Source organism: Podarcis cretensis (assembly GCF_951804945.1).
Source record: "Podarcis cretensis genome assembly, chromosome: 1".
NCBI lineage: Eukaryota > Metazoa > Chordata > Lepidosauria > Squamata > Lacertidae > Podarcis > Podarcis cretensis.
The window spans coordinates 82,930,215-82,944,921 of NC_137170.1; the positions used below are offsets into that span (position 1 = coordinate 82,930,215).

A 14,707-nucleotide genomic window follows, 5' to 3' on the forward strand; every position below is an offset into this window, starting at 1 on the left:
TGTGATCACCCATGAAGCTTACTGGGAGACCTTGGGCAAAGTCCCTGTTTTTTCAGCCTAACCTGCTTCACTAACTTGCTGTGAAGATAAGATGGTGTGAATTCAATGTTCTGTGCACCAGTCCAAGCTGCTTGGAGAAGTGCAGGATACCAGTGTGCTCCCACTGATGCTCTTTATACCTTGAAAGTGTTTCTTTATGTATTGCCTGTGTCCCTCACTATCCACCCCATTTCTTCCCAGTGGGTCTCCTTATTTCTAGCACCCCCACTCTTCTAGTCTCCTCCCACTCAGTGGCGTAGCGTGGGGGGTGCAGGGGGCTGGCTGCACCGGGCGCAACATCTGGGGGTTAGGGCTAGGGGGCACAAATCCACAGGTTAGGGGGCACAAATCCATGGGTTAGGGGGCGCAAATTACTTGCCTTGCCTCGGGTGCTGACAACCCACGCTACACCACTGCTCCCACTTCCCATCAGCTAGTTCCTGTTTGCTGGGAAATATTAATGAGCTGGACTGCATAGAACACAGCAGACATGGAACTGTCTGCTGGGTTCATTAAATCACAGGCACAGTTGATCCCTGGGATGCAGCCATATGAGGGGGGCCCTGAGGCAAGGAGTCAAAGAGGGTCCCATCGCACACATGGAACATTAACTTCTGGACTTTTGCCTTCATAAATGTATCAAGCTTAATTCATAAGTGCCTCTCTTTGTGCTCCATGTCCACTTTAAACAGAAAGTAAATGTATCTGTACGATGATTTTTAATATGTAGGCCAACGTGTGTTTGTTTGTTTGTTTGTTTGAACCTATTGTTTCTTTGGTCGGTTTTGTTGCCAGACCCCTGGCAATGGTTGGGAGTTAGAAAACGGTTCTAGTATTAGATTTCTTTGTCTTTCCATACTGATAGTTTCCTTTGACTATAGTTGGAAGAAGGGCTTTTTAGCTTGGGGGGAAAAGACAAATAACAGAGCAATCCAATTCAAGTTACACCAGCTGATGGGGACAGAGAATCTGGAGGAAATGCTGCTACTCTGGCCAAACACCAGGTGCATCACTACCCTGGCAAACACTCCAGATGCTATGCTGGTGCATCTGCTGTGGTAGCGAACACATGTCAGGAAAGTGGCCAAAACAAGGTGGAGTTGTGAGGTAGATGGAGGTGACCACACAGTTATGCCATATTCTATATTCCTGTGGCCATGCCTCCATTGATGACACAACTTTACACCACCTCCAGACCTGGTGCAGGAAATTCCCTCCCCACTGATTTCAGTGAAAGGGGAAGACATGTAAAATAACTGCTCTCCCATCAACAAATGCTCTACACACATTGCCATGGCAGAGCACAGAATATGGTTGGACTCGGCACTCACTCACAGCCTACCGCCACCAGTATAAACTCATACAAGAATCTTACATTGAGACTCCAGGCGTAGACACCCAACAGCTACCTCCATTCCTACACCTGGAGATGTCAGGACAAAGCACCCCACACAGGTAAGCAAGGAAAGAAGGAAAGCATGCTTGAAGTACAGTACATCTGCTGCATCTGTCTCCTGTGTATTCCCCTTCACACCCTTTTTCAGTGAAGGGCCACATTGCCTTAAGGGAAAATGGTTGGTGGCCCACCTATTGGTAGTAGACAGGTCTGTGGGTATGCACTCCATTCATTCACCATCCATATATTCTCTCTTCTATTATCCCTCACAAACATGCACTATCTAACCAAACACCACACCCAACTATCCACCCATACACACAGCCAATCCATATACTTGCCCATTCATTCATTTGTGCGCATGTGCACGCGCGCACACACACACACACACACAGACTGACTGACTGACTGACTGACCTAGGATCAGGTTTTTTTCTGTTGCTCACCTCTGCACTTTCTTGGTTCACACTCCTAGCCAAACCCATTATCCATCATTATCTCCTCCTTTTTCGTTTTGGCTGGCCTTCCCCAGCCCACATTTCAGTCATTCATTCCCCTCTCTGCACCTTTCACCCATTGGTTTCTTCATTATTCCCCTACTTTGTTTTCTCCAGAGGGAAAGAGAGAAACTATCAAACAGTCAGACAGGAAAGCTTCCTGTATTCTGGTTCTCACACTTTGTGGTTGACCATCCAAGCTTGCAATCAGTTAGCTTGCCAGCCTCTCTCTCTCTCTCTCTCTCTCTCTCTCTCTCTCTCTCTCTCTCCTCTTGTCCACATTTGAGCATTCTAGATTCAGGTAGGTAGCCGTGTTGGTCTGACGCAGTTGAAATAAAAAAAATTAAAAATAAAAAGTAGCACCTTATAGACCAACTAAGATTGTTCTGGTATAAGCTTTTGTGTGCATGCACACTTCTTCAGATACACTGAAACATAAGTCACCAGACCCTTATATATAGAGGGAGGGTGGAGTGGGGTATTTCTCAAAAGGGTAGTAGGAGATGAGTGATTGGCTCAAACCATACCCATTTTGTGCATGCACACGAAAGCTTATACCAGAACAAATTTAGTTGGTCTATACGGTGCTGCTTTTAATTTTTTTATTTTAATTTCGACATTTGAGCATTGTTTGGTCCACTTTTCCCCCATTTGAATATGACTGGAGTAGTCCACTCAAGCACATATCTGAATTTGTATATGAGGAGCAACTTCTGTGTTTCTCATTCATACCAATAGGTGCGCCCTTTTGTGTTTCTCCCTGCCTTCTAATTTGTTGATTCAATTATGCTGCTTAAGTACCGACAGAGCATGTGCACAGATAGCTGCACATGCATTTTGTTTTTGAAAATCCCTGCCCCCATCAAGAAGTGCACAAAAGCACCAACATCAGGCAATTGTAAATTCTCTTTTGCACTTTTCTGGTTTTGTGCAAACATGGGGGATCCAAAGGGAAAAAAATCCATTCCGAAGCACATTAGAAATAGTTACAAGCATGGCCCTAAAAGAAAGGAAACCAATTGTAAATTGTGTGGAGCAGTTTGAAGCCCGTTTTACTCCAGATTATTGTGTTATCCCTGTTATCAGGTAACCCTGAATTTACACGGGGGATGCGCAGAGATTTGTGTTGTTGAGGGTATTATCATGCAGACTGTGCAAATTAAATGGGAAGGCAAGCAGCTCCAAACACACAGTAAACTCCAGTGTGGACAAACGTTCTCTCTCTCTCTCTCCTCATGATGCTTAGATTGCTATGGGCCAGATGAAACCACAGAAAGGCAAAATAGGAGGAGGCAAATGGATGAGAGGCCACAAGCCAGGTTGGAGGGCTTCATAAGCCCTAATCCCAACCCCTGCTATATGTGAATTCTTGGTCTTGTCTGAACTACGGTATATTGCTTTAACACTCTTTCCCTTCAACAGTGGGGAACAATGTCTCCCACTCACAGGAGGCATTCAACCCCACAAACAGGTAAGCTCTTTGTTGGCAGAAGCCAACCATTGCCACTCTTGACTGATGAGCACCATTGACTTGCAGGATCACAGGTCACAAAGTTCCTCTGCCACCCACACAAGGGATAGATACATGCAGCTATTGCAGTCCTTTCATCCCCCATATTGAGTGGGGCAGGGAGCCTGAGCACAGGTGGCTACAGGGCACCCTCTGTCTCACTCCCTCACAAGCACATACTGTGCATCCAGGACCAGGGACTATGAGCTCCAGATGCTTACTACTGCTTGATTCTCTCTGTCTGTCTCTCTCAGATGAAGGATCCATCTCATACTCCGTTCTCTGCAGGCCACGAGGGAGAAATACCCCATGACCAACGGCAGGGACTGGGATAATGGAGTTGTTAACTTACTTCCCCCAGGCAGGCTTCTGCACTGTTCCAAGCCTTTGCAAGCTCTTTGACAGACAGTTGTGCAACAGGTGAAGGTGTTTCTGGCATGGAGACCCTGTATCTGCCACCCTGCTGTCTGCCAAGCTGCAGTCCAAGGCACTGGAACCTTGTTGGGCGTCTGCTTGGCAATGTCATCTATGTACCTTTCCCTTTCAGGATCTCCATCATTCTGGATGCTAACCAATAAAGGCTGTGAGTTTGCCACATGTGGTGCGTCTTATTTGAGAGGAGGCATTAGATAGGGCTCCCTTGACCCCACGCTGCAGGATCTGGCTTCGGGAATGGACTGGGAGCCAGGGAGTTTGCTGGGTGCAGGGACAGCGGTCTGTGCACTCAGGTTCCCTGGCCTATGAGGGGGCAGACTGCTCAGGAACATGCAGAGATTATGACAGCCTTTGACTTTGCACTACATGCCCAGTGCCATCCAGAAGAACTCCAGTGCAATTGTGTGTTTCTCAGAGCTGGGTCACACATGCATGTACATCGCTTGAGAGCTGTACGCACGCTGCTTTGCGGTTCTTAATTAGGCTATATAAAAAAAGGCATCCCTCACATCAAAGATGGGCAATGTAGTGTCATGTGCTTCCCTCTTGTGGTAGAACTAGGAAGAGCTATGCTATAGAAGCAAGGTGCAGTTGCTATAGGGAGGAGCTGAATGTTTGATCCCCTTAAGATGCATGTGGTGCAGGATTGTCACATATGGTAGTATATACACAGGATTCTTGTCCGTAGGAAGTTTGTAAAATGTGATGCAACCCTAAAGGAAGATAAGGCTATTGATGGCTGTTTTCTACCTCCATGGACAGAGGCAGTATGCCTCTGAATGCTGGGAATCACAAGTTGGGAGAGTGCTGCTGCCCTCCGGTCTTGCTTGCAGGCTTTCCATAGGCATCTGGCTGCCCAGTGTGAATACAGGACGCTGGACCAGATTGGACTTTGGCCTGAACTAGCAGGGCTCTTACAAAGGAAACCTTACAAAGAGCAGTTTTGGGAGCCTTGTGCTCGGAGCGTGGCTTCCCCACCCTTGTTCTCAAGCAATCCTATATAAACCACTAAAATAATAAAACACAAATCTAAGGGTGCCTCCAGGCTCAAAATTTTGTGGGAGGGATTCAAGCCCATGCCAATACTTTAGGTTGGTGTAATTCAAGCAGATTAAAGTTCTCTTCTGCCCTAGTGCAACCAATTTGCTTCTTTTGAAAACCTGGACTTTTTCCCATTTGGGAAGTGAAGGGGAAATGCATTTTAAAGTATTGGATGACCCAGGGATTAACGGGAACACCCCCACAAGCAGATCAGGATGAATGCCTACTGTCGTATAACCAACCTGTAAAAAAATCAGAATTAATGTTTAGTAAAGACCAGATCTACTCTAACCACCACAAATGCTTTTGCAATCAAATAAGGATGAGTGCTGAATAAACAGGTCATCTGCAATCAAAAAAGGTCATGTGGAGCAGCCCTAAATGCTAACATACACACGCACTCCCCAAAGACCCAGTGCCATAAAAACGCCTTAACCTATGTTATGAAGACAATCTCCCCATGGACCTCATGGGGGTGAGCACCACACTCAGAAGGTGCCAACCTCACCTGTAACAGGGAAGGCTCCCAGCAGAGAACATATTGAGTTAATGCTGACAAGGGGGTGGGGGGTTCAGTATGAAAGGAAGTCATTTAAGGCAGAGGTTTTCAACCTTTTTGAGTCCATGGCTCCCTTGACCAACTGCCTTCTTTCTGCAGCACCCCTGTGGGGCTCAGGAGCCCAGTTATGTCACCCTTTGCCTGCAGAGCTGGCAGCCTCTCACCCTTTTTCAAACACCCTCCCTTGGGAGTCTTCCCTCAGCCTCCTCTCCTCTCCCCTCTCCTTGGGAATCCTCTGGGCAGCTGGTTCTGCTGCCCCTGGTCCCTGAGCTGCTCCCCCTCCCCCAAGAGAGATGCCTCCCAGAAGCCCCATTTGTCTGCAAAGCATGTAGCTAGTGCTGCTGTAATAAACAGCTGTGCAAGCCTTTGGGAGGCAGAGATGTGAGAGGGCATCAGAAGGGGAGGAAAGAGGGACAGAGGCTGGTGTTGCCAGTGGCACTCCTGACCACCATTCAAGGCACCCCAGGGTGCCACAGCACACTGGCTGAAAACCACTGATTTAAGGTTTTATCCACACTTTCTCTTTTCCTGCTGCCTTCCCCGGGAAAAACCACTTTTTAGCACTTGGTCGGAGCAAACAGTAATTCGGTTTCCCCCCCCAGATTGCCATTTGTTCCAATCTGTTTTAAAGAGCAGTTTTTCCCTTGGAAAAGAGCAGGGCAAGGGAAAACCACTTGGATTTGTGCCTAGAAAGTGTGGGTCTAGCAGAAAACGTCTTGGACCCATGCTAATGAGCCCTAAGTTATCCAAGCCCCAAACTATAAAGCGCTTTGAAGTTCAACACTAGCACCTTTTATTTGGTACAGAAACAAACTGGCAGCCAATAAAATCTTCATAATTCAGCAATGATAGGAATATTGCAGTGCAGGATTTTTGGATTAGCTGAAGTTTCCAAATTGTCTTCAGATAAACAGGGCTGCATGGTGAGGAATCTTGCAGGTATGCATTCACTTTCATTGTCACCAAGAGATGTGCAGATTGTTGTGTTTGTAGTGTCCTCTGTAATTCCTCAGAATCCCTGATGCACTTCTCCTGAATCCAGCCTCTTTCCAAGAACTTTGACCCCTATTTTATATAGAACAAGTGACTTTTCCCTGGGCATAGCATCTTACAATCTGCAGAATGTCATTCCTGTTAATATAATTCTTATCTCCTTGCCCTCTGTCTCCTTTTTCCACTCTATCCTTAATCTTCATATTATTCAAGTCCTTGTAGATGGTAATGTTCCAGGCTCCACTGTCAGGAGCACACAGAGTACCAGTGCTAAACAATGCACAACACAATTCAGTTTGGCTTTGTAGTGAATCCCACATGAGGTGTTGTTCACATAACACAGTATCTATCTCAACAACTTGTGTCAAATAGTTGCAGCAGAAAGACAGGGGGGAAATGTATTTTTTCTCCTTTCTTTTATTCTCTTTGTGCTCTGTGGACACTGAGGAGAGGGGACCATGCATTTGATCCTTCACTAATAGATTTCAAACATGACTATCATCAGGAGAGAAACTGCCATTTATATATACAGCAGGTGATGGGGTTCTGCACTTTAAAATCTTAGCTCCTGTAGCCAGAAAGATGGTTAGAGTAGAGCCTGGGAAACCAGGATTCAAATCCCCAATCAGCTATGGAGCTCACTGGGTGACCTTGGGCCAATCATTGTCTCTTAGCCTAACCTACCTCACAGAGAAGTTGTGGAGATAAAATGGGAAGGAGGAGGAGAACCATGTAGGCCACCTTGAGCGCCTTGGATAAAAATGTAATCATGCAGATTTCCATGCACTAAGCACATTTACGCCAGGCATTACTGGGGAAGGGCAAGAGGAGGCATTGGCCCCTCCTTGTCTCCCCCCTTTTGCCATTCCGTAGCCTCCAAGATAAAAACAGAGACGTTATTGTGGATTTGACACATTCATAGTCTAACACGGCCTGAGCATAACACACCACACCACTACCTTCACACCCAGGTGTTCTGCAAGAGCCGATATTCCTTTTCCTTGAAGCAAATATGGAACAACACACCTTCCATATTGCTCACAATACAGAAGGCATTAAAAATGTTAGGCCATTTGCATGAAATAATTCCTTCGAATGCATACAAATGTTCTCATTTCTCCAATGTTGGCAAATGAGCTTTAAGCAAAGAGATAAACCTTTGTCGAGGCCTGTACACACCAAAACTAGGAGGTTGGCCCAACCTGCCATGGCCAAGCCAGACCACAATCACTGCTCCCTATTAGCTGGCAGTCAGGGTTCCTTCTCTGCCTTGGAGCTCTCAAGCTGCAGGTCTGTCTGTCTGAGTCTGAACCTGACAGCCCCGTGGAAGCCAAAGTTAATGGCCTCCTTGTTCTACTGCTGGCAGGTGAAGACTTTCTTGTTCCAACAGGCTTTGGGGAACTGTTTTTAAGGAAAGGGCTGGTGCTGTGGTGTATTTATTGTAATGATCTGTTCGTTTTAATAGATGAATTGTGTGTATGTGTGTTACATTTTTTTTTAAGGACTGCTTTTTTCCTATGTTTTTAGCTGTTTCTGTTTTACAGTGGTGCCTCGCAAGACGAAATTAATCCATTCCGTGAGGCTCTTCGTATAGCGGTTTTTTCGTCTTGCGAAGCAAGCCCACTGACAGCTTAGCGGATTAGCGCTATTAGCGGTTTAGCGGCTTTTAGCGGATCAGCTGATAAGCGGCTTATCAGCGGATCAGCTGATAAGCGGCTTAGGGCTTAGGAAAAGGGGGGGAAAAGGGGAAAAAACCCGCAGGAACTCGCAAGACATTTTCGTCTTGCGAAGCAAGCCCATAGGGAAATTCGTTTTGCGAAGCGCCTCCAAAACGGAAAACCCTTTCATCTAGCGGGTTTTCCGTCTTGCGAGGCGTTCGTCTTGTGGGGCACCACTGTAGCTGCAAGCTGTCTTGAGTCCCTGTCAGGGGAAAGGATGGGATTTAAATCTGATGATGATGATGATGGCAGGGCCAGTCATACAATAAATGGCACCACAGGCAAGGAGCATCTTTGATGCTCCCTCCATTTCTTCCACTTCTTAATGCCTTATTTTTTTATAGTATTTATAGTCCATTTCCTGTCTTCCGTGCAATTTACATGCATGATTTATCCCTGTCACATCAGATGATAAATTTGCACACTCTGATCTGTACCATGTGAACTGTTTCTGATATTTGTTTTGCCTCTTGAGTGGATCGTTGAGCAGACTGTCCATGTAAAGTCTCTCTAAAAGTGCAGGTCATGGTTTAATAACTATTCAGCATCTCAAAAAGAGGGTGGAAGATAAGGTTAGAAAATGAGTTAAGCAGGTTTTCTGAAGGGGGTGGCTCTCTGTACCCTCCACCCCACCCCGCTGTCCCTCTAGATTGAAGCTGATGCATCTGAGTATCTAATAAGAAAGTGGATCCAAGAGTCTTTGTTCCTTGTGATCCATGAATCTCCATTCTGATGATTAAGACTCTGGGAGACTCTTTTGCCTCCTGAGTAATCAGCAACCCTTCCAGGAATCTAATAGATACCCATCATTCCTACTTCCCTCTTGTCTAAAACTGAGTCCCCCTAACTTTGCCCTTGTGGCCTCATTTCTTTTCCAAGGTCTATCCATGCTCATCCACAGGAGATACAAAGATCCCAGGGTCCCAAGAACTGTTGCACTGGATGAGAGGCAATCCATACTGTCATCCCAGCTCTGGAGGAAGTGGCTTCTGTAACGTGACAGGCAGGCTGTCAGGAAGGATTTATCAAATTGGCCCTCCCCAATCCTGCTGAAGCAAGCACGTGGATCAGAGCCAGGAGCCATTTGAGAGATATCAGGGATGGGAGGAAGCTTAATCCTTCCTGACAGCTCCCTGGAATGCACCAAGCCCTGGGCAAGAAATCCAAGAGAGACTATTTATTCCCTTAAAATGTGTAAAGGATTCAGCTTCCTGCTATACTATCATGACATGTTCTCTGGAGAGAAGACGATATAATCACCTGAGGAGCCTAGAGACCTGATAGGGCAAAGTACATGGAATAACGGAACAACAACAGGAGAATAGTCCTAAAATGCCTTCAGATCTGAGGTCTTGCTCAGTGTAGCAAGATATTGTCCCATTTGCCCTCTGGCTGAGACCATTTTGAAAGGTTAATTTAAAAAGGGCTTCTGCTTTAGGAAAGGTGTGAAATGTGCAAGCCTAAGAGGGGTTGTCACTGCTAACTTTATATGCATTTTCTCCTTACTTCAGACCATGGGTATGTCCTTGAGGAAATCTACTAGAGCTAGATAATCAGGCAGCTCCTCAGCTTCTTTCCCTCTCTTTAGCCCAAAGTACATGTAGCAGGAAGAAGGGAGATAGGCACCCCTATCATGTATATTGGGGATAATGCATGTAACATTACAGGTCTGTACTTCCCACCCCCTTCCCCATAAGTGGCAGCTAATGAAGTGGAATGTGAAGTGGAGAAATATGTGGTGGTGTTGCATCACTTTAATTGAAAAAAACCATCACATTACATCTGTGAGATATATTTTGGACCTGAGCTCTTGGCCACTTTTGCTACTGTATGCTTCATATCAATGGTTTCTTCAGTCAATATTGATGTAATGTTTGTTCACAGGCTCCGCCAGTTTTGGAACCTACGGAGCTTGCAGTTTTTCTCAAGAAGCTGACTTAACTCCTCTGGAGTGCTACTATTGATTTACAGTAGCGTTGCTGTTGATAGACATTGTGAAGTTCTTTCAGACCTCTAATGGCACTGCAAAATCCTGTAGATGGGAAAGCATTCCTGGAACATCTAATTCAACAGTCAGTTTGTGAGCATTTAGGAAAAGGATGCTGTGATTACCAAGACCCAGCATGGGTTTCTCAAAAATAAGTCATGCCAAATCAATCTGATTTCTTTTTTTGATGGAATTACAAACTTGGTGGATCAGGGAAATGCTGTGGACATAGTGTATCTTGATTTCAGTAAGGCTTTTGACAAAGTCCCCCATGATATTATCATGTGGAAGCTGGTAAAATGTGGTTTGAAAGAGGTAACTGTTAGGTGGATTTCTAGCCTTTGCTATCTTTCATTTTTCTTCCTCCCACTGAAATGGAGGGAAGCTATTCCTCCTTGAAATACTAAAACAAAATAGTACGCCGCAGATTGTAGGCAAGTCTAATGATTCCTTATTTCCTACCGCAAGGGGCTTCTCAGGACAACCCTCTGCATTTGCCAACAGTCCCAGCCAGCAGCACAAGGGGAGATTGTGTGTATTTGCCCTATCTACTCATTCTCCATCGTCTCCAAACATCTAATTGATTAGGCAGCAGTCTATCCCTTTTGAGTATTTCCTGCCATTGCTGAAGCTTGAAGAGCCTTTTTATGTAGGGAAGTTTGAACTTGGCCTGGAAATGTACTGGTGGTTGGTGCAGAATCAGTGTCATATGCTCTCAACTTCTGCACCGATACAAGTGTCTACACTATCTTCAGGGGCGTGCTTTTGCTTGCCTTTGGATAGTACACATTCATTCAGGAGCCTTTGAAAACAATAGTACCTGAAGATTTCTTAAAGTCTTTCAGAGATGTGAAAAGATTCAGGGCAAGCTGCCAAAAGGGGGCGAGATTTAAAATTGGAAATCATTGACCTTGTTGTGGGAGTCAACACAGACATTTAGTTTCCCTGTGTACTGTGGATTCCAATCTTCTGAAGATGTTGTAACTTTTAACGTGCCCTTAGTTAAACTGAGCAAACATAAAGTATTTGAGAATCAAATCCTCTCCTCTTCCAACATCTTACTGCAGACCTTTGGATTCCAGGTCTCTTGTGCCGGAGCATTGTGAAGCCAGACTGAAGGGAAGAATTAGCTATATTTATTTTATCCTGTTTTTCAGACAAAATTGTCCCCCAAAACAGTTCACCTCAATGGGGGGGAGGTGTAAACTAATGAATACTTCTGGAACTCTCATATTGGGTCACAGTGAGTTAATAATACAGGCTGAAACTATGTTGTTAATAAGAGCTAGTCTATGTGCTACAGCATCCAGAATTGAGGACTCAGCTTGGTACAGAATTCAAATTAACCACATAGAGGTCTTCTATTGAGTAATAAATAATGTAATCCTGCCGCAAGTGACCTTGCTATTTGGTTTTATTCTGCAAATCATTTTCTCATCTGTAAAATAGTTGCAAACCTCAATACTTGCTTCCCTTGGGATTAGTCTGGAAGTTGCTACTGGTGCAAAATGCTGCAGCCAGGTTGCTGAGTGGAGGTGCACACATATTACACCTCCGCTGAGAGAACTGCACTGGCTGGCAATTACCTACCAGGCCACATTCAAGGTTTTGTTGTTAACATATAAAGCTCTGACCAAGCTCAGGACCACCTGCCCTTGTATGGACCTGTAAGATCACTTACTGTAGATCGTCTAGGGAAATTCTACTTACGGTACCACATACTGAAAAATATCACAGGACAGTGATCCCCCAAAACAGGCATTTTCTGCTATTACTCCTGTATTATAGTATTCCCTCTCTCAAAATGCCTTACTAGCTATTTGTCTTTACACACTGGATATGCTGGCGAATATCCAACATTGGTGCATATGCATTTTGTTGCTAAAGAATTGGCAGCAATGAAGTCTGGAAAAACAGAGGAGGGCAACAGTTCCGGGCTCTTTCAGGCAAGTTGCATATATGTTAAGGGATCCACTCATTGTGCCTACATATTTTCTGAAGTCCTCAGCACATTTGTTTATTTGGACTATATGCAGGAAGGCAGGTCAGAGCTGTGTTTGTTCACCATCATATTTCCGACTTTCCATTCGTTTAAATTGACTATTTGTAAGGCTAATCGGAATGTTGACGTCTTGCGCCTTCATTTGCTGTATCTGGATCATTTCTTTATCGGGCAGTTGTCAAACCCCTTCCACCTCTTTGCATGCTGAGCTGCAAGAAAGCTTTTCATCTTGAACGGGAGAAAGTTACAGATTCCGATGCAAGGCCAAAGTGGGAATAAAGCCTCCATGTAACCACTGACCTGAGGGCCTAAATGCAATTAAGTTATTAAATTGAGAAAAGCTTAATTAATGTTAGCAATAAAACAGAATGCCAAGAGTGTGGACTGAGTGGGAAAGAGCTGCTGGAGGACTGAAGCTCACGTGCCTCTTGAGAAATGAAGGAAGGAGCAGCCTGTGCAAGCAGCAGCTGAAATTGTAGCAGCGGTGCTACAAGCTGCTTGTTTTTTTATGACAGGCCATAGCACATAAACATGGAGATGTGGCATTTCCCAGCCACACTGCCAATATATGGACCTTTGAGAACGGGGAAGCGCTATAGCCTCCTTCATAAATAGAGAAGGTGAGACAGGCAAGTTCCTGACTCAGCAGCTGCAGGTGGGAGGGGGGCGGGGAGGCTTACGTGAAAGTCTGGACAATGTAGAAGCTGGAAGGTGAGATGCATAACAAGGAGGCTGGAGCTGTGGCCGATGGCAGTGGGGTGAAGTATTTCCAAGATGGGGGGCTGCACCCTCCACTAATGAGGAGCAGAATATACTGCTGTTTTCAGTAGAATGCATATTTCCTCTCCCTCAGGCACACTTCTAGTTAGGCCTGTGATTAAATAGACCTTGTGCTAACAATATCTCTTCCCGCCTCCCCCCCCCCAATCTCTCCCTGTGGTAATTTCCCAAAGCCCTTTCCCTTCAAATGCTCACTTACATTGGATAAATGATTTTTCAAGTGCCGTTTCTCACCTGAGGACAGCAGACAGTTTGAAAAGGCCTCGAGCTCTCTGAAGGGAAAGAGGCGCAGAGATTCTTTTTCCCCATCAGAGTCACTGGCTAAGATGAAGTGGATTGTAAAGGAAAACGTTCTCTAGCAGTAATTGAACATAAATCCTTTGCAGGTAATACATAAACCATGAAAAATTCTCACCAATTTCCTAGATTTAATCTGGACCTGGCTTGGAAAATCCCTGTGGGTTTCTCGTGCTTAAAAATGTCCAGATGCAGACAGTTAGCCTCCTTCTGTCCCAGACTCTCATGGCTGCCTCTCTCTCTCTTTCCTTTTGCGCTACAGCTCTCCCCTGGGTCTGAGGATGATGAGGGACATGACAGTGCCAGCCGAGAAAACCTGGGCCGGATCCAGTTTAGCGTTGGCTACAATTTCCAGGAATCCACCCTAACTGTCAAAATATTGAAAGCTCAAGAGCTACCAGCCAAGGATTTCAGTGGCACAAGTGACCCTTTCGTCAAAATTTACCTCCTACCAGATAAAAAAAATAAGCTGGAGACAAAGGTGAAAAGGAAGAATTTAAACCCACATTGGAATGAGACCTTTCTCTTTGAAGGTATGTAAAATGGTCCAGGTTTAGGGTGCTGGTTATGGAGGCCAAGAATTTGCTCTGGCTTTGGGCAAGTTACTTCACAAATCTGCCGCATGCCTCAGTTCTGTTCCTATTACATGTGGTCATGTTTTCCTTCAATGTCTGATTTCAAGGGCAAGCAATGTTGGTGGTGGCATATAGCAAAAATGCAGATGTGCAGAATACAGTACTTGTAGCCAAACAGGAAAAGAGGATAACAGAGCACTAACCCATTTAATCCAGTGCCAGCCTTGTCCTGCAAACAGCTGGGGTCAGTTATCACACTTCACATAATAGGCTAGAAATACTTCAGCATATCTGCAGCTGCACATAGAGACTATTACACTTGAAAGCCACTCATTATGCAGAGAGTCGTCACGCTCATGTCACAGAGGCTTCCAAGAACACAGTACTTATCGTATTTTTCGTCCTATAGGGCGCACCGGCCCATAGGACGCACCTCGTTTTTTGAGGGGGACACATGAATTAAAAAAAAATTATTCCCCCCCCCAGCCGCAGTTGCCGCCCCAAGCCTTGCGCACACCTGCCCGAAGCACGGGGCACCCTCTGGAGGGCTCCCCGTGCTTCGGGCGACAGGCTGCCGCCCCAAGCCTCGCGCGCTCGGCGGGACCTCCCACCGGGCGCGCAAGGCTTGCGGACACTCGCCCGAAGCTCGGGGAGCCCTCCGGAGGGCTCCCCGTGCTTCGGGCAACAGGCTGCCGCCCCAAGCCTTGCGCGCTCGGCGGGACCTCCCACCGGGCGCGCAAGGCTTGTGGATAGCTTCCTGAAGCCTGGAGAGCGAGAGGGGTTGGTGCGCACCGATGCCTCTCGCTCTCCAGGCTTCAGCGAAAGCCTGCATTCGCCCCATAGGACGCACACACATTTCCCCTTCATTTTTGGAGGGG

The 14,707-nt window shown here is 45.9% G+C and overlaps 1 protein-coding gene across 5 annotated transcripts in view; it reads left to right on the plus strand.

Moving 5' to 3' along the window:
• SYT7 (synaptotagmin 7) overlaps positions 1 to 14,707 on the plus strand; it is a 232,049-nt gene that overhangs the window by 198,957 nt on the left and 18,385 nt on the right. For all 5 annotated transcript variants that reach the window (XM_079956335.1, XM_079956339.1, XM_079956336.1 and 2 more), the window contains one exon: positions 13,517 to 13,787. In XM_079956335.1, the coding sequence (XP_079812461.1) occupies positions 13,517 to 13,787 (271 nt within the window). The remainder of the gene's footprint in view (positions 1 to 13,516; positions 13,788 to 14,707) is intronic.